The sequence below is a fragment of the Trichomonas vaginalis genome, chromosome III (genome assembly GCF_026262505.1).
Source record: "Trichomonas vaginalis G3 chromosome III, whole genome shotgun sequence".
Lineage (NCBI taxonomy): Eukaryota > Parabasalia > Trichomonadida > Trichomonadidae > Trichomonas > Trichomonas vaginalis.
Genome location: NC_067205.1, coordinates 27,629,066 through 27,647,303, shown reverse-complemented (window position 1 = coordinate 27,647,303; position 18,238 = coordinate 27,629,066). Strand labels below are relative to the sequence as shown.

General features: G+C 33.3%; 15 protein-coding genes and 1 pseudogene across 16 annotated transcripts, besides 3 other annotated features; 11 read left to right on the top strand and 5 right to left on the bottom strand.

The window, feature by feature from the left end:
- Window positions 1–2,189: 2,189 nt before the first annotated feature.
- Window positions 2,190–3,916: a mobile genetic element.
- On the top strand, window positions 3,172–3,801 carry TVAGG3_0775590 (MULE transposase domain-containing protein; the record flags this gene model as incomplete). Its single annotated transcript, XM_051246115.1, has 1 exon — window positions 3,172–3,801. One exon carries the CDS (start codon window positions 3,172–3,174, stop codon window positions 3,799–3,801), a length of 630 nt encoding a protein of 209 aa, XP_051092702.1.
- Window positions 3,917–4,183: 267 nt separating the features above from the next.
- Window positions 4,184–4,504, bottom strand: TVAGG3_0775570 (uncharacterized protein; the record flags this gene model as incomplete). The annotated part of the gene is made up of 1 exon (XM_001320076.1): window positions 4,184–4,504. One exon carries the CDS (start codon window positions 4,502–4,504, stop codon window positions 4,184–4,186), a length of 321 nt encoding a protein of 106 aa, XP_001320111.1.
- A 297-nt stretch (window positions 4,505–4,801) lies between these two features.
- On the bottom strand, window positions 4,802–5,165 carry TVAGG3_0775560 (protein of unknown function, DUF4107 family; the record flags this gene model as incomplete). Its single annotated transcript, XM_001320075.2, has 1 exon — window positions 4,802–5,165. A coding segment is annotated over one exon (364 nt), but the record flags the coding sequence as incomplete, so codon positions are not given.
- A 281-nt stretch (window positions 5,166–5,446) lies between these two features.
- Window positions 5,447–6,749: a mobile genetic element.
- TVAGG3_0775550 lies at window positions 5,543–6,669 on the top strand (annotated as a pseudogene). Its single transcript has one exon. A coding segment is annotated over exon 1 (1,127 nt).
- Window positions 6,750–18,238: part of a mobile genetic element that runs on past the window's edge.
- TVAGG3_0775530 (uncharacterized protein) lies at window positions 7,627–7,971 on the top strand (the record flags this gene model as incomplete). Its single annotated transcript, XM_051246114.1, has 1 exon — window positions 7,627–7,971. The coding sequence occupies one exon, from the start codon at window positions 7,627–7,629 to the stop codon at window positions 7,969–7,971; it is 345 nt and encodes a 114-aa protein (XP_051092701.1).
- TVAGG3_0775520 (protein of unknown function, DUF4106 family) lies at window positions 7,978–8,481 on the top strand (the record flags this gene model as incomplete). The annotated part of the gene is made up of 1 exon (XM_051246113.1): window positions 7,978–8,481. One exon carries the CDS (start codon window positions 7,978–7,980, stop codon window positions 8,479–8,481), a length of 504 nt encoding a protein of 167 aa, XP_051092700.1.
- Window positions 8,478–8,879, bottom strand: TVAGG3_0775510 (uncharacterized protein; the record flags this gene model as incomplete). Its single annotated transcript, XM_051246112.1, has 1 exon — window positions 8,478–8,879. One exon carries the CDS (start codon window positions 8,877–8,879, stop codon window positions 8,478–8,480), a length of 402 nt encoding a protein of 133 aa, XP_051092699.1.
- On the top strand, window positions 8,905–9,519 carry TVAGG3_0775500 (uncharacterized protein; the record flags this gene model as incomplete). Its single annotated transcript, XM_051246111.1, has 1 exon — window positions 8,905–9,519. One exon carries the CDS (start codon window positions 8,905–8,907, stop codon window positions 9,517–9,519), a length of 615 nt encoding a protein of 204 aa, XP_051092698.1.
- On the bottom strand, window positions 9,716–10,063 carry TVAGG3_0775490 (uncharacterized protein; the record flags this gene model as incomplete). Its single annotated transcript, XM_051246110.1, has 1 exon — window positions 9,716–10,063. One exon carries the CDS (start codon window positions 10,061–10,063, stop codon window positions 9,716–9,718), a length of 348 nt encoding a protein of 115 aa, XP_051092697.1.
- On the top strand, window positions 10,510–11,591 carry TVAGG3_0775480 (organellar and viral DNA polymerase type B; the record flags this gene model as incomplete). The annotated part of the gene is made up of 1 exon (XM_051246109.1): window positions 10,510–11,591. A coding segment is annotated over one exon (1,082 nt), but the record flags the coding sequence as incomplete, so codon positions are not given.
- On the top strand, window positions 11,797–12,793 carry TVAGG3_0775470 (keratin-associated protein family; the record flags this gene model as incomplete). The annotated part of the gene is made up of 1 exon (XM_051246108.1): window positions 11,797–12,793. A coding segment is annotated over one exon (997 nt), but the record flags the coding sequence as incomplete, so codon positions are not given.
- TVAGG3_0775460 (integrase core domain containing protein family) lies at window positions 13,400–14,138 on the top strand (the record flags this gene model as incomplete). Its single annotated transcript, XM_051246107.1, has 1 exon — window positions 13,400–14,138. A coding segment is annotated over one exon (739 nt), but the record flags the coding sequence as incomplete, so codon positions are not given.
- Window positions 15,363–15,908, top strand: TVAGG3_0775450 (organellar and viral DNA polymerase type B; the record flags this gene model as incomplete). The annotated part of the gene is made up of 1 exon (XM_051246106.1): window positions 15,363–15,908. One exon carries the CDS (start codon window positions 15,363–15,365, stop codon window positions 15,906–15,908), a length of 546 nt encoding a protein of 181 aa, XP_051092693.1.
- On the top strand, window positions 16,087–16,914 carry TVAGG3_0775440 (KilA, N-terminal/APSES-type HTH, DNA-binding family; the record flags this gene model as incomplete). Its single annotated transcript, XM_051246105.1, has 1 exon — window positions 16,087–16,914. One exon carries the CDS (start codon window positions 16,087–16,089, stop codon window positions 16,912–16,914), a length of 828 nt encoding a protein of 275 aa, XP_051092692.1.
- Window positions 17,246–17,719, bottom strand: TVAGG3_0775430 (uncharacterized protein; the record flags this gene model as incomplete). The annotated part of the gene is made up of 1 exon (XM_051246104.1): window positions 17,246–17,719. The coding sequence occupies one exon, from the start codon at window positions 17,717–17,719 to the stop codon at window positions 17,246–17,248; it is 474 nt and encodes a 157-aa protein (XP_051092691.1).
- On the top strand, window positions 17,811–18,234 carry TVAGG3_0775420 (organellar and viral DNA polymerase type B; the record flags this gene model as incomplete). The annotated part of the gene is made up of 1 exon (XM_051246103.1): window positions 17,811–18,234. A coding segment is annotated over one exon (424 nt), but the record flags the coding sequence as incomplete, so codon positions are not given.

Sequence of the window (18,238 nt, the reverse complement as noted above, 5' to 3'; positions counted from 1 at the left end):
TATTCATGTAGATCTTCGAAAAAATGAGCACCAAAAAAGCCAAAAAAATAGGCTTTTTATTGGATTTGTACACTAGATCAATAATCTATTTAGGATCTGACACTCTTTTTAGCCAGAGATATGAGGTCCTTTCTAGGAAAACGATCTATTCATCCATAAAAAAAATGAATTATCGTTTTCCCCAGAAATTACATGGGGAGTGGTAAAAGTAAGGAAAATCTGGGTATTTTATTTATTTTTAAGAACATGTTTAAGAACCCTCATTATCTCCACGAATATTGCATATTTTTCTATTCTAAGACCACCAAAATTACGTTTTAATATAGAAAATAACATATTTATGTGATGCTAAAGTCGAAGTCCTTAAAAAATTAGTGTTAAACATCCATTTATTACAAAATTGAAGAAATATGTGTAAAATATAACACATAATTTAGTTATTTGACTCAATTATTAGTTATGCAATATCAGTTGTGTTTATATCTGCGTTATATCACGAGATGCAATGAATTGTCATAATTAGATCACCGTAAATCTTATCAATTTTTGATACACTTCCGGTGAAAAATTTAGCCTTGACAATAGGATGAAATATATTGTAAAAAAATAAATTTTAGATTTTGAAGTTTATCATTTCGAATAATGAAATATAAACAATACAAATTTTCTGTCGTTTCGAGATTCATAAATGATCGGAATCTTCCAGCTCCGACTGAAATAGAACTTTCGGAAGCTAATTTTTAAGACGAATCTTCTTTATTAAGATTTATTTTGGATATCCCTAAGGATTTAAGCTTTTCCATTGACTCATATTCAATGAATCTTTTGATACATTTCATTATCGAGCAATCTACACAAAATGAAACAATATTAAAATTCACAATTCAAAATATCACTTCTTCGAATATCTTTCAAATAGATTTGATACTACTGGAAAATTTATTCGAATATTTATCGCATTATATTAACCAGATTTTTTTCATTTTTTCATTAAAATTAATTCATTTTAAAGCTTTAGATAACATACAATACCTTTATTTATCAACATTTTCCGATCAATATGATGAGATATTACGTTTCATAAGCAGCAGTGACAATTCTCTCTATATCATCGATACATTTATTGCTTTGATTAAAAACAATATTCTTGACGTTGAATTCTTCCAAAACGCAGTTTTACTCAAGAAAGAAATTTTTTCTAGTATTATTGAGTACGAAAATCAATATTCAACTTATGCAATTGCAAATTTCTTTACAAAATTATTAAAATATTACCCAGGATATGCAACTGCTCTTCCATGTTCGGATATACTAATATCAAATTATTTCAACTTTTTTAATGACGTGAATTCAATTATAAATAACGAAGATTTTGTTTATCTTCTCAAATTTATAGTTTTATTTTATAAAGCAGTCGATATAACATCTGAGATGGCTTTAGAATTCATAAAAACACTTGAAATTCTGCGAAGTCTTTCTCCTCACTATTCATTTACAGAGTATGTAGTTCAGGGGTATTATTGTGTACTTCCTCTTATACCCATGCAAATTTCATCTACCGATTTTTTAAATTCACATGAATTTTTAATTAATTATGCAATTGAGAATTCAAATCTTCACAAATATTTGAAATTATATTCCAGATGTTTCCGCAGATTTGATAGCGATGAAATATTCAAAAATGTTTTTCATATCTTAAACCTTGTAGAAGTTACAACAGAATATTTATCAGAAAATCAGGATCTTTCTGAGAAACAGATCTTTATTTGCAACGATATCCTAACGAGGGTTAATTTAATTTAATTTTTATTTTTTATTTCAAGTTTGAGTAAACTTTCAAGATAATCTATATAAGCCTTTTGATGTTCTTCATCTAGATTCTTGTTTAATATGTGATGAATTTGATTTTTTTTTAAAATTCAAGATAAAATTCTTTTTTATCTTGATCAACAACATGAACAATTCGAGTACAGCGTAACATTTCATCAATATTTTCTGTTTTCTTCGTTTCTAGATATTTTTCAAATATTTCTTGCGGAATCTCATTTTGATATACCCATTTATTTTTTTCCGGATGCTGATCTTTGTACTTAACGAAATATTGCTTGACTATTCGCTCAGAAACAACATATTCGATCTCTTTTCTCTTTCTCATTGAATATTTGTGACACTTTTGAATTCAATCAAATCAAAAATATTTGAAATTGCTAGAATTTTTTTTCTTTCTCATGAATATTTGAAATGACTCAAAAGGAAAACTCGTTCGATTCAATTCAATTTTGAATCAGAATTTTTTAAGGACCAATAAATCAAATTATGTTAAGAAAATCTTTTTTTAACTCAGAGTATCAAAAGTACGTTAAACCTTCAATTTTATCTCATGTCGGAAAGCGAACCGACAATAGTGGAAGAGAATCAAACTATATCAGTATCCATCCAAGCTATTGTTGATGAAGAAAAAGGAGATGGAGCTGATATGCTGGATTTAATTCAAAATGAATTGAATTCCGTAAAAAATTGAAATATAGAATGGAAATACCTGAAAATCCCCAATTCCAATTCTCAAGGAAAGATATAGCAAATTAAAATTTACAGATCCTACAGAAGCTGCTATATTTATTGCAAAAGATTCATATAATTCTTTTTATCCATTAAATTTTGAGCAAGGAAAAAAGTTTCGTTGTCCTAACTGCCAATTTTGCATGGAGCTTGTAAAGACTCATGAAAATGGTCAACTTTTCTTCATTCCAGTAATTAAAACACGAGCATAGAGCAAAGCAATGCAAGCCGAGTAACAATATACCAAAAATTCTTAGTTGCAAGCAGGAAAAAAAGTCTATGAATTAGCAAATTCTGATAATGTTTCCTCAATGCAAAGAAATTTTTGCAAAAGAATTGAATATTCCCAATGCAACTTATACGATGTTCCATAATATAGTAAATAAACTTAAAGGAACCACAAAAGGGGATATAATTCAATCTTACAATTATTTCTCAACAATTTTTTCAATAATAAACAAAATCGAACAAGGATTCTGCGAAATGTTTAGTTAAAGAAGTTAACAATGAATTGAATTGCATACATTTAAGAAAGGTGATGAATTACCTGAAAATTCAAAAGACTTTCAAATTTATTCATTTATTGTAATTCCTCCAATAACTCATTTTTACATGCAAACACAAGCTTTTTGCGGAATAATTCAAATTGATGGAACGTTTTTATTTTGTATTAAAAAGGGAAACTTACTCATTATTGGTACACCTGCACCAAATAATAGACTTATCCCTATTGCATTTGCATGGTCTGTTAGTGAAAATACGATAACAATTAAGGATATACTCACTAAATTGAAATCTTTTATTCCACCAAGCAGATTCAAGAATATTTATTCCGATCAAGGTCCGGCAATTATAGCTGCTGTTAGAGAATCAGGCTTTTCTTGCGTTCATAAATTTTGCTTACGTCATTTTGCAACAAAAAGGGAATACATCAATGTCTATTCCGAAATTGTTGAAGTCGCTTACGCAGACCATCCTCAAAAACGAATTGACTTGATTAAAAAGTTAGAAACTCGTTTACAAGAGGAATATCCAAACCGCGAAAATAATCAGGATCTCTTTAAGTACTTAGATAGTATTAACCCATTTGAAGGATTCGCTGACTACACCGCTGGCATACTCACAACATCTCTTATTGAATCCCTTAATGCCGAAATTAAAGATAAATGGGATACATATGAACCCACCGAACTAATTATCCGTCTCATTGAACATGAATTCAATCTTGTTAAAATGTTTTAACAGGTGATTTTAAATCAGATAATATTATCAAAAATCTAAATGAAACTTTGAAACATTCAGATATGTTTAGCTCGGTATTATATGATCCAATTCAAGAATTATATTATGCAACTTTAGTTAGTATAACTAAGTCGTGTACTGTGGCACTGCGCGCCTCCGTACACCACTTAGCGGTTTTGACACTTTACGAAACCGGTAACGTATATTTTACAACACAACCATAACACCAACTTAACCTTAAATATTTACAAAACCATCTGACACATAAATGATTTCACTAACGATTTCACTAACTACTTCACTAACGACAACACTAACTTAACCTTAAATATTTACAAACCGCCAACCACTAATGACTTCATTAATGTAAAAATAAACGTTCTCACTTACAAAAGTATTGCAACTCCTCCCATTGCTGTGCTTCACATAACAGCTCATAATCTTCTGACTCACTTTCTTCTTCATATAGGTCAAAATCACTGTCAAAATGAATGTTAGTAAGTTTTGACAAAGCTAATGAAACACGTTTACCGTTTGTATCGTATGCTTGTATAAACTTTCCATTCTTCATTCCTTCATAAACGCTCAAACTAACTTTACCCTTTCTCCCTCGTATCTGATAGAATGTATTTTCACGAGGAACGAAGAACAAATTCTTGAACTCATGACCGTTGTAGTTTGTTATCTCAATAGTTTTCGTCATTTATATAAAAATAAAATAAAAAATTAATGATATCACCACCCTCACACGTATGAAAAACATAGCACAAAAATAAATTTAGGTGAAGTGGTGAAATCTCACCTCTTTTTTCACCCGGTTTTTCACCCTGTTGAATTCATTGCTTTATAACTCTCTTCCTTGGTTTCTTTTTAGTTGCTTTCTTCACGTCTGTCTCCAACTTGACTGTCTTTCTTCTTCGGCCGTAATGATACCAGTTACTTCCACCAGTTAATGGGTCAAATGGTCTTTCGTAAGGGTTTCCATACATTCCATAGGGACCATACGGAAGAACTACTGGTGGAGAAGAAACATTTTCTTTAGTTCCATCGACTCTATTTAAATGCATTGTTTCACCTTTCATCTGGTCATTAAAGTCTTTTGCGTGTTTTGCAAACTCATCGTCCTTTCCTAAAGCATTTTCTGACTCAGTCGCAACCAAATTGGATGCTTTATTTATGAGCCCTATTTTATTTAATCTTAACTTCTTTGCAACCCAGCCTCCAATCTTTCCTTTATTTGCATCTAATGTCTTTGAAACCCTTCCTCCACTCATTTTATTTACTGCGTCATAAGCTCCAAGTGCTTTTGCTCCAAATGCTAATGCTTTTGTTCCCATTGCGCCTAAAGCTGCCCAAGCTACCATTTACACCATATTAAAATCATCTCTCTTCAATATTATCTCATAAAAGTTCTCGTTACTGGAGAAAGTCAATGAAGCATAAACGTTCTCACGGGCTTCGCCCTCACCGCTTTGCGGTCTATCTAACTTATTTCTTATATCATCTATACGCTTCAAAATGTCTGAACAATTGCTAACATCTTCTACAACAGTTATTTCATCATGAATGACCTTCAAGAACAAGCTCATTTAATATGCTATTAAAATCATCTCAATAATGAGTCCATCCTTTCCATCTTTAGGTATAGGGTGTCCAAAGGTGCGTTTAGCACAGCGCTCTATATGAGACTATTAAAGGAGATATATGCTGATTATAAATATATAATAAAAAATATGAATATATGTATATGATGAGTATGTTGTATTTTGGCGCCATGCCGGGATATAAAATGAATTTTGAGACAAGAGGCAGTTTCGCGGGAAATTTTGGCGGGATTTTTTTCATTTTTTTAATGAATCATAAAGAAAACATCCTCGCTCTTGCAAAAAAATGCAAAGACTGTAAAAAAATCTACGAGACATTGGTAAAATGCTTCGGTATGGATGCTCCTAGCTATTCCACTGTAACGTATCATGTTAGGATGTATCACTTCATGAACAAAAAGGCGCCCATCATAAAAATTGACAAAAAATCGCCGGATCAAAGAAAAATCAAAGCAATTCTTCAAGCGCTAGATGAAGACCCAAGAGCATCACTCAGAAGGATAGAGGAGATGACAAAGATACCAGGTACAACAGTCAGTTATTATTTGCACAATTATTTGAACTACAAACTAGCGTATACACGTTGGGTTCCGCACAACCTTAATTCAGTTCAAAAAAATCTAGAGTCCAATCTTCGAAAGAGCTCCTCTCTATATTGGGTGCGTATCAATCCAAGAAGTTTCGCTTTTTAGTAACAGGGGACGAGTCTTGGTTTCAATATGCAACAGAAGCCAAAATCATGTGGATCCCGAAGGATGAAAATCCGCAAACATTCCCGAAGAAAAAAATTGACACACCAATGATGATGTTGTCGGTTTTTTGGGGCGTGAATGGCATCATCGCAATTGATATTCTTCAAAAACCTAATACGATGAATGCTCAGTATCTAATTGACAATGTTCTTACTCAAATTATCAATTCTGATGAGTTTGAGAAATCCAAACAACAAAAACAAAAGTTTGCAATTCATTTAGATAATTCAAGAGTTCACAAAAGTCATAAGGTAATGAATTACTTGGTGGAAAACAATGTCAAAGTTGTTCCAAACCCAATTTATTCACCTGATATTGCACCCTCTGACTTTTATTTATTCGGCACGCTAAAAAAGAGAGCTGAAGGACGCGAATTCGCGAGTCCAGATGATCTTGAAAATTTTGTAAGAGAGCAATTTGAGCAATTTTCTCATGATGATTTAAAGCGTGTCTTTCAAGCCTGGATCGATCGCTGCGAACGCGTGATTGAATCCAATGGTGATTATATTTAAATAAACTTTATATATATGTAACTTGTTTATTTCTATTCGCAGTATTCAGGTTTGTGCTAAACACACCTTTGGACACCCTATAGCACAACATCTTTCATTGAAGAAGGTTCGACAAGTCTTATGTTAAACTTACTGACAAAGTTTGTTATACTATAATGCTTTGGCGGCGAATACATGTAGTTTGAAAGACATAATATAGATTCTTCAGCAAATTCACTTATACTGGATTTTATAACAATGTTCTCACGAGACCAAATACCACCAATTGACAATCTTGTAAGCAATCCTGCTGAGCCTTCAACTGTAAACGTCGATGGTAACATTCCACGAAGGTCATCTATTGACATCGTTGAGTTACTGTATTTAAATATTTTCTTAAAGCAATCGTCATTATCTAACCATGCAATAGCTTTGAAGTTTTCATTCGAATATACATCTGCTTCATTAAATGTAAAACCTGACTTCTTTGCAGAGATGACTTTAAAATCTATTGAGTTTGTTTCAAAATTATATGCTATGGTAACTTCTGAAGGTAATGGATGCCCTTCCGCAGTCAGTTGTTCTCTCACTACCGTTTGAAGCTTTGTGTTAAAAACTTTCATGTCATCTCCTGTGTCTAAGTTCACATACACAGCAACAGGGAAACTATCTTGCTTCTTTGTTTCATCATTATATCTCAAAACATTAAAGTTCTTCAATAATATTGTCCTTCCTGCTGGAATACTTCGAACCTGTCTGATTTCAATAGCTTTCTCACCTCCTACATACTCTACCCAGTGTCTTGGATATTCATAAGTATACTGACTTTCTTGAATTTTGGTTGGTTTCATCATAACGTGTTCATAGTATATCTTTATACTCTTGTCAGTTAGACTCGGTGCTATGTTCTGAATATTTCTGACTTGCATTTTTAATGGAGATAAAATGAAGCATTTAATACATGACGTAGATGAAGACATGAATGAAACTACAGACAAACTTAACTCTTCTCTTATTCTTCCTTTCAGCAAAGATTATGAATTCTGTTCAAATGGCGTTTATTTCTATTGTGGAAAGATGGGTTCAGGTAAGACATTTAACCTCATTCGTCATATACTCATAACAGAGCGTTTAGGAAACGACTCTTACTATGACCAAATCATTATATCAGCAACTTCAGACTCTATGGATTCAACAGCGAAAACATTTATGTCAAAAGTTCAAGCCTCTGTCGTTAAAGTTCCAGACAGTGAACTCATTGAATTTCTTCAACGTTACATTCGACGTAAGAGGAAATATTATGCCATCGTAGAGTTCATATAGTCAGGAATGCAAAAGACTTCTGAGGAGATGGAAAGAATTATTGACAAACACCACTTACGTCAATACTCAGGAGTTTACGATATGAAACGACTGACAAACTACATTCTATCAAAACTTTCAAAATACCCCTTCAAAAAGTATCCTTCAAACACTCTGCTCGTTTGTGACGACTTCGCCGGAAAAGGTTTAGTGTCAAAACCAGACTCACCATTAGCTAACATCATAACTAAAGTCAGACATTACCATTTAACTGTAGCAATACTTATGCAAACATGGCGTTTTCTTGCTTTAAACATAAAACGTCTCATAACTGACTTCGTTATCTTTCAAGGTTTCTCACGCTATGATATTGAACTCATTTGGAAACAGTCAGGTATAACATTACCTTTTGAAGAAATTTGGGAAGCATATAAGTCTCTCATCTCTCCTCGTTCATACCTTGAGATTCATATCATGACTAATACCATTAAAGTCAAAAATATTCCATGGGAACGACCAACATTGTTTTAAAGTTTAACCTTCAATTGACTGATGGTAAACAAATTCCATGCATCTCTGTCGCCATTTCTGTTAATATTTTTGCTGTCATTCATATCATCCACTTCCCCATCCGTTAGCTTTTGAGGATATGTGTTAGAATAGCTGTTCTTAAATGAAGGCTTTTCACCTTTGAGAGCATAAACTCTATAACTTTCTGCATACTTTATGTTTGAACCTCCTGAGCCATCATTGACATAAATTTTTATAGGCTTCCACCCTTTGTTCATATTCCTGCTTCTTCCCTTTGCTCTTTTGTTCAGTAATTCTACATCTTTATACACAGCTCCTGTCTCAGTGAATTCAACAATATTTTCATTCGTTAGCTTTACATTCAAACCCTTGTCGAGTATATTGTTCATTTCATACATATAAAAGGTTTTTATTCTATATGAAATGAGAAGCAAATCCATCTTAGCTGGTGCCGTTAATGTTCCAATTGAACCAACATCAAATGTTGACTTACGAACGACAAACAATATTGTCATAAAGAACTATAGTTCGGAGTGTTTGAAAGAAAAAGAACCAGATCTTAAGTCGGTGAATTTAAACACAGCTTCAAACGCTAACGCTACATCAGATGTTAAGTTAGAGTATCCACCACTGGACCAAGTTCTTTCAAGAGAAGCCAACGACAACCCTTACACAAATGTTCAAACAAATCCTTCAGATAACGTAGACCATTACCTTCTTCAGTTATACCAAACAATTTTACTCAAAGACGATAAGAAGCTTTTGACAAATCTTATAAGCAAGAACCAAATAATTCTAACAAAGGAGGACCTTGAAAATGTTATCTCACGAATAACAGGGAAACAATGTGTCATTGACTATCTCGACCCTGAAATCGAATGCTGTGGTCAAACTCCACTATTCATGAAAATAGGTAACATCCGCATCATTGAAACACCAGGAACTACAGGAGTTGAGTTTAAGTATAAATATTCGAACGAGTATACAAAACTTTCAACAGAATATAAACTTTGCTTGAAATATGTTTTAGTAAATTAAAGCAATTTGTAATATCTATCCAAAACTTCTTCAACAGTATCGAACTCATCTTCATAATGCAAACCTAATCTTATTGACTTGGTGCAGTTTTCACTAACACAATATTTTTCTGTTCTCTTGACTGACATAACTAACTCATTTGTTTCGTCAAACAGCAACAACCAAAGTTCATGACCTAATACATAACATTCATACTTTATATTTTTAGCTCTGAGTTCTCTTGTAAGCTGTTGCATTTAATATTTTCTAAAAAGTCAACTTCAACAGTCATTCGCACTGGTGCCTTCAGTTCTACAGGCTCTCCTTGAAAGTCAACAAGTCTGAATTGCATGTCTTTCAAATTATGAGGACTAATGCGAACCCATTTACCTAAATGAGTTGCTATGACAGGAACGTTTGGAATGAACATTGAATTTACTTCATAACAGAAGGATTTATATTCTACTGAACCTTTACTATTAACTCCTGAAATACCTGTGACATTAGCTATTTTTGACTCAATGTACAAACAATTGCCATAACATACGTATGGAACAGATTTCATCTCAATCGTTTTGTCAACACTTTTCAAAGGAAATGTCATATGGTATGCTCCCAAAAGAAGTTGTACTCTATGACTCATTCTTGGTATCTTAAACTCTTTCGCATAACTGAACTTCAAAACTCCTGCAATAAGTTTAACATTCATTAAGTTTTCTTCGTTCTCCTTGTTTATTGTAGTATTTATGAGCGCATTTAACACTCCAGCTAATGTTTCCATCTTATATTCTACATTATTGTGAAATCTTATTTCGTGCTTCTTTCCATCTATTTCAAACTCCATGAAATCTGTTTCGTCAGTTATAACGAATGAAGCAATAGTATTGAAGTCAACCATTCTGAATGCAAGCGCCTCATTCTGTAGACCTAAGTTTGTTTGTAGCTTTACTGTCCCGTATTCGTTTGGGTCTGTACTTTGCAAATAGAACAACATTTTATTCTCATTAAAATATGACTATTGCTGCATATGCGTATGAAACAAATGAAGCAAGAAGAGCACATGAACTAGTAAACGAAAACTCAACTTTAACCATTGAAGGCAATGATTTAGTCATTGACGATGGAAAAACTAAAAAAGTCATTGATTTCGATACTTTTAACACTTATGACCCATTCATTACAACAAGCAAGGTTCCCATCATAAATGATGGAACGGTGCAATATATAAATTCTACAGTAGATGCCTCATTAGTGAAAGTATTAAATGTTCTCATTGAATTGTTAAAGAGCTTTCGATTTGACGACAACATTAAATGCCTAAAGAATTTAGTCATGAATGAGAAACAAATTCTCGGCGTTGCTGGTAGCAGTAACGATGTACACCTTATGACATTAGAATATTATAACGAACATAAAGATGAACTGAAAGGAGAGAAGGGTGACACCGGACCACAAGGACCACAAGGAATACAAGGAATACAAGGAATACAAGGACCTCAAGGCGAAAACGGTTTGGATGGAAAGGATGGAAAGGATGGAAAAACTGCTAAATCATGGATATGGGACCTTATAAATACTGGTTTAACAGCTGCTTCATATGGAGTTCTTCAATACCAAATCGGAAAGATATGGGCAGTACTTGGTGAAGAAGCTTTAGATGACGTTAAAAATGCTTTGAACTTCATTTCAAATGGTTCGGATACTATTAAAACTTTATCTGGTTGGATGCAAGAAACAAGGAGTCAAATAGATACTGTAAGACGTATAGCAAACAATGCACGTACGGGATTGGATACTTTACGAGAAGCACAAAATACACTAAAGGAAGCAAATGATATTCTTGGCTCAGTATCAGACATGCATGAAGATTGGCTTAAAGGTATTGACAAATCTTTAAAAAATCACAGTCAGTCTATTGCTGACTACAAGAAAAGTATAGATTTTTTACATAGTGCTATGGACGTACATGATGGAAGCATAAGGAACTTACTTAATGCTAACAATAACTTACCAGGAACTATTAAAGCATTTATAAAGTCCTTTGTAAAACCTGGTGCTCTAACATTTAGGTCTTTGAGAGCAAGAGCATTGAAGTCAAGAGATGCAGAAACTCCAGAAGAACCACCAAAACCAACAGCTAATGATATATTGTTCGAATATTTTCCAAGGTACTCTGTTCTCATTGCATACATTCAAGAAATACTTAAGAAAGCAGACTTGACTTTAGGAGATGATGAAAGTTCTGTATATCTTTCGTTCCTGTTTCAAATAGCAGAACTTTTGAGACAGATATGCTTAATGTATGACAACATCTCTGATTTCACAAGATATGATGACGACCATGATCCCGAACACGGTGAAGAAGAAGTTTTACAAACATCCATTAAGACAGGAAAGGTTTTAACACAAAGTCTCATTATTGACACTAAAGATGGCGAAGTGGACGTTCTTCAAGAGCTGAAGAAAAATACTTCTTCGGGAGGTGGTGGTAGGCATGAACTTGAAATAAATGAGATAGAAGAGAAATTAGCCGAAAAAGCAGATAAAAACCACGTTCATTATATAACTTCAGACGAACAGATTATAACAGACTACCATGGATATTTAACACGAAGTGATGAAGCGAAGACAAAAAATGTTAATGAAAGAAGATATAAATACATTCGTGCTAAAGGTTATGACATAAGCTGTACTGTACAGTATGATGTAGCTAAAGCACCAGAAGCATTTGGTTATACCGGTGAAATTTATGCCTCTACTTTCAATGTTAACGGTGTATTAGTTGAACCAAGATTTACATTGAGAGTTAAGGCAAAAATAACGTTTGAAGATGCTATTAAAAGTAAAGCTGACAAAGATGAACTCGAAGCAATGAACAAAGTTTTGAAATCTCATAAACACAACATCTCCGATATAAATGAACTTCAAGCTACATTAGACAGTAAAGCCGACAAGAACCATACACATAAATCCTTCACTACTGTTAGAGCAGACGACATAATATTGAACTTTGACCTTGGTTCAAGTGCACCATTAGAAAATCCAAGTACAAGCGTAAAAGATACTCTTAACAATTTAGATAAGAGTTGCAGGAATATCGAAGATCATGCCAGAAACTTTGAAGCATATGAACTACCAACAATGTTAGATAAGAAAGCCGACAAGAACCATACACATAAATCCTTCACTACTGTTAGAGCAGACGACATAATATTGAACTTTGACCTTGGTTCAAGTGCACCATTAGAAAATCCAAGTACAAGCGTAAAAGATACTCTTAACAATTTAGATAAGAGTTGCAGGAATATCGAAGATCATGCCAGAAACTTTGAAGCATATGAACTACCAACAATGTTAGATAAGAAAGCAGACAAAACAGAGCTTCAAACATTAAAGACAGAAATACTTCAAACATTATATCCTATAGGCTCTATTTATACGTCACTGAATTCAACAAATCCAGAAACAGTTTTAGGTTTTGGTATGTGGGAGCAGATTGTAGATAAATTCTTATACTGTGCGAACTCTTCAAAGCAAACAGGTGGTTCGAAGAAAATTAAAGAAGCAAACCTTCCACCGCACACTCATACAGGAACTACAAACACAACAGGTAGTCATTCACATTCAATAACAAAAAGAGGTTATACAAATCTTGCAGCAGGTTCGGATAGACAGGGAATGCATAGATATGATATTTCAAGTGACCCAGTAGATTCAAGCACAGGTATTTTCTGTGGAACCACAGGAAATCATTCACACACTTTCACAACAAATCCAACAGGCTCGGGTGAAGATTATATGCCACCATTTGTGACTATATTCACATGGTACCGCGTTCAATGAACGCGCTTGAGCCTGCTTTGCGGACTTACCGTCTTGAATAAACTTTAACTTTACATAAATGAGCTTGAAAGAAGTATTCGAACAACATCCATGGAGGTCATTTAAGAAGTTCAATGAAGCTGCAAAGAGTTGGGGATTTACTAACAGAGCTGAAGTGAAAAGGTTCTTTGACAAAAATGTTGTACATCAAACAAAAATAAACCCTTACGACTACTTTTTACCAATTTACTCCAACACTCCTGACGCATACCAATTTGACACTCTCATTCAAAGCAGAAAAGGAGGACATAAACCATTCCTCATCTTCATAAATGTTAACACTCGTAAAGCATATGCATATCCAATGAGGAACAAAGGAACTCGTGAAGTGTTAAGAGTTTTACAAAAGTTTGTAGCAGAACATAGCCCAAGTACTTTAACATCAGACCAAGACAGTGCATACCTCAGCAATGAAATCACAGATTTTCTCATTAAGCATAACATAACTCACTACACTACTGAAGACCATAACCATAACATACTCGGCATCATAAACCGCTTCATAAGGACTCTCAGAGATTTAAACCAAGAGCGAGACTTTACCGAAGAAACAATGAAACATTTTCTCGAAGTATATAATTCCTCAACGCATTCTACAACAGGACATACACCAAATTCAATGACACAACAACAAGAAGAAAAGTATATACAAAAGAAACGAAGTCAAACGCAAAATATCAGAAATTCAACACAATTTACCCTCATTCCTGGTACAAAAGTTCGTGTAGTTCTTGACGACAAACCGTTGACAAAGAAACGTTTAAGGTTAAGTCGAAATTATTATATCGTAGACTCTACGCAAGGTAATGGATATCTTATAAAAGCTGCTGACGACTCCATAGCATTTTACCCTCGTCATAAATTAGTCGAAAGTAGTAATGGCAAACTTGCTGAAACCATTGACGAAGCAAAGCGAGGAGTGGTTATTGAAATACTTGGCTATAACACAAACGATGACATTTATAAAGTAAGATATGAAGGAGGCGTTGAAGATGTTATACCATCTAAGAACTTGAGAGAATCTAAACCAACACATCTGGGTCCATTAGAGCGGGAGTACTGGAAAGACAAAAATATGCCAGAAAGAATAAGAAAATTCTTCTAAACTTTTTCATTAGATGTAAATCAGACATGAACGAGAACAGTCATGATATCATTAATGGTACCATTTATTTTAACATAAAGACGCAAAGCGGCGAGGACGAAGTCCATGACCAAAAATAATGTTTAGGGTAGATGGTTAGATCTACCCTCATTTCTACCCTCATTTTTGTATTTGACGGGAATTAATTCTTGATTTCAGGGATTTTTTGACGAAGTGCAAATCTTCACTTCGTCAAAAATAACAGTTATCTACCCTCATTTCTACCCTCATTTCTACCCTCATTTTTTGTATTTGACGGGAATTAATTCTTGATTTCAGGGATTTTTTGACGAAGTGCAAATCTTCACTTCGTCAAAATAACAGTTATCTACCCTCATTTCTACCCTCAGCCGCTAAGCGGCGAGACCCAAAGGGTCTTGAATTTTCATGAATTTCCTTAAGATGAAAAAAATAAAGTTAGTTTTATTTTTTATTTATTTTTTATTTTGTATAAAAGATATGATTTCAACAATCGGCACAACAACAATTCAAACAACAGCACCAAATTCGTTAGTCATGAATCCAACATCTATGTTAGTAGAGATGAAAAGCTTTATTCCTTCTTCATATACTTTTGAAACAAAAATCCAGAAGATAAAGCAAGAACTTTTAACAAGTAATTTAGACTGTACCGCACAGAATGAAGAAAATGAAGAATATCTTTATGACATGCAGGACATTATTGACCATTTACCCAAATTGCCTGAAATCCCAACAAAAGCTCACTATTCATGAATTCGATGAAATAGAAGTGAAACCAACTGACTCAGTAGAAATAAAGAAGTTCATACGTAAAGTAAATTATGAGTTTCTAGGATATCATTGCAACCATAAAGTTATGGACAAAGATTGCGACATAGTATATAAGAACATCTCTGACATATATAAATCCGAAGAATTTAAGACATACGACAACTTTGTTTCATTAGTTGCAGAATGTGTATGGCAGATAAGAGATAAAGATAGAAGAGGTAAGGTATGGAATGAACAGATAAAACCAACTGCTTTTGAGTTAAAGAAAACCATTGACGCCTTAGTTGTTCTAGCAGGTCAAATTTCAATGTATAACGCAAAAATGAATCCACAATGTTCTAAATGTAAAGCAGCAATGAGGAAATATAACTACTCCGTCAAAGAGATAGAACGTATGAGAAACGACTATGCTGACTTAAAGAAAGAAGTAGAGAAACCAGCAGAAGATAAAATGGACATGTTAGCATTTCTGAACAAAAACTATCCAACTGCTGACGATTTCCTATTATCTGACGTCAAGAAGAAGTATAAAGAAACCTTCGGCATTGTTAAAACATTCGATGTACTAAAAGAAGAAATAGAAGCTACAAACTGTTTAGAATCTCACGAATTCATAACGTATATCATGTAAAATGTTTATAAAATAACTGGGGTAGAAATGAGGGTAGAAATGAGGTTAGATCTAACCATCTACCCTAAAATATATTTTTGCTGAATTCAACACAAAAATAATGAATTTCCTTAAGATAGAAAAAAATAAAGTTAGTTTTATTTTTATTTATTTTTTTATTTTGTATGTAAAGACAGTAATGTCAACATTAGAGAACACAACAACTGCTATCGTTCATGAAGCCATAAATGAAGAATACGAGTACATACAATATAACAAACAACTTCGCCTCATTCGTTCAGTCAAAGATGATATGTATCAAATGCAAAGTATAATGAATGCTCTTCGTTCTACAAAGCAAGCATATCATTGGTTTGAAAACCAACAGACAAAAGAACTTTTAGAAGAATTTCCTCATATGATTGCTTCCCTCGGAAAACCGAGAGAAGAGATTCCGTACGAAAATCGCAAGAATTTGGCACCTGGTTTGAAAGGTTATTATGTTCATAGACTTTTAGTAAATGCTGTAGCAATGTGGGCTTCACCTCGTTATGCTTGTTATATTTTCATGATGTTAGATGAACTATATAAAGCAGAACGTGGAGAGATGGAAAAGAAACTTCAAGCAAAAGATGAAGTCATTGAATCCAAAGACAAAAGCATACAGAAAAGAATACCACGTTCAGTACCAAAAGGAAAGGAAAAGAGTTATAAGTATATGATATATACTGAAGAGTTGGAGAAAGAAGAAGACAGAGATATGGTTATGTTGCATTTAGTCAGAAGAAACAACAAAAGCTTTTACGACCTTGCTAAGATTTACAAATCTGACAGAAATTGGTTCTATCGTGAAAACTTACCGATTTCAATGACACCGAATAAGCAAATAAAGGAAATTGTCAAAAATACTCTTCCTCAAACACACTATGACATCAAAGGTTGCACAATACTTACATTCAAAGAAGACTTACCATTACTGAAGGAAAAAATAACAGAATATTTCGATAACTTCAAAGAGGAAGAATGAAAACTTACCGATTTCAATGAAAAACATTAACTTTTTGACGAAGTGAAGATTTGCACTTTGTCAAAATTTAATGAAAAACATTAACTTTTTGACGAAGTGAAGATTTGCACTTTGTCAAAATTTAATGAAAAACATTAACTTTTTGACGAAGTGAAGATTTGCACTTTGTCAAAATTTAATGAAAAACATTAACGTAAACATTAACGATAAAATTTATTTCCTGGACTGTTGTCAAAATGTCATGTTGTCATCATTTTTAAAAGAAGTTAATTAACCTGGTAGCACATGGTGACGTGGTGACACTTTCAGTTATTCAAAAATATATTTTTGCTTAAATAGCTTCAGGGTCTATTTCTTCAACCATTTCACTTTCTTCGTCAATGTCAATAGAAGCTTCTTCAACCTTTGGTAAGAATTTCTGTATAACATCTTTGTTCGTTATTGTCTTCAGAGATGAAGGATAATATTTCACATTTGTTTCACCTTTCTTATATTCTTTCTGCTGCGATAAATCTAAAACAATACTGAAGAAGTCAATATTAGAGTTCTTTATAACAGTATAATGAGTATCTTTGACATTCACGAAGAAACTCTTTTGTTTCAAAACTACTGCTAACTCTTGTGAAGTATAACGTTTGCGGTCAATGACAATAGCTAATGGTCTGACATACTGACCAAACTTAGATTCTTTCACAAACTTCTTGTTAAAGATAACATTAACATTTGAAGCATTATTGAACTCATTCTTGATGGCAGTAGCGAGAGCATTGTATGAAAAGAACTTGCAATCTTGCATGTGTTTCATTAAAATAAAAATATTAAATTATTTTGAAAAATAACCTAAAAAAATCTAATCTAATTTTTTCAAAAAAATATTTTTTTATTTCCTACTAAAGATGTATCGGAAGTTGTCTAAGTTAGAACACTCGGAAATAAAACAACTTCTTACAGAAGCTAATATAGATGTTGCAAAGCATTACGCAACAAACAAAAAGGCACTCGCTGACATCCTCAATGACTACAATGGTGAAATAAGTTATGATAGAATTCATGAGTTCATAAAGCCACAACGCGGTGAGGACGAAGTCCATGCAAGAACTTTTCCTTTAAATGACGTTGCTATTGACTTATATCATAGACGTTCAATACCTCATGAAGTAAGGCGTGAGATGTTTGACATAACAAATGCGAACGTTGGTGAAACAAGAAGAAGAGACGACACACTGAAACAACAGAGAAGAGAGATGTTTAAAAATGCTATAGAACAAGTTCGCAAAGCTAACGATGTCATTCGTTCCATTGACGACAAACCAAAAGAAGGTGA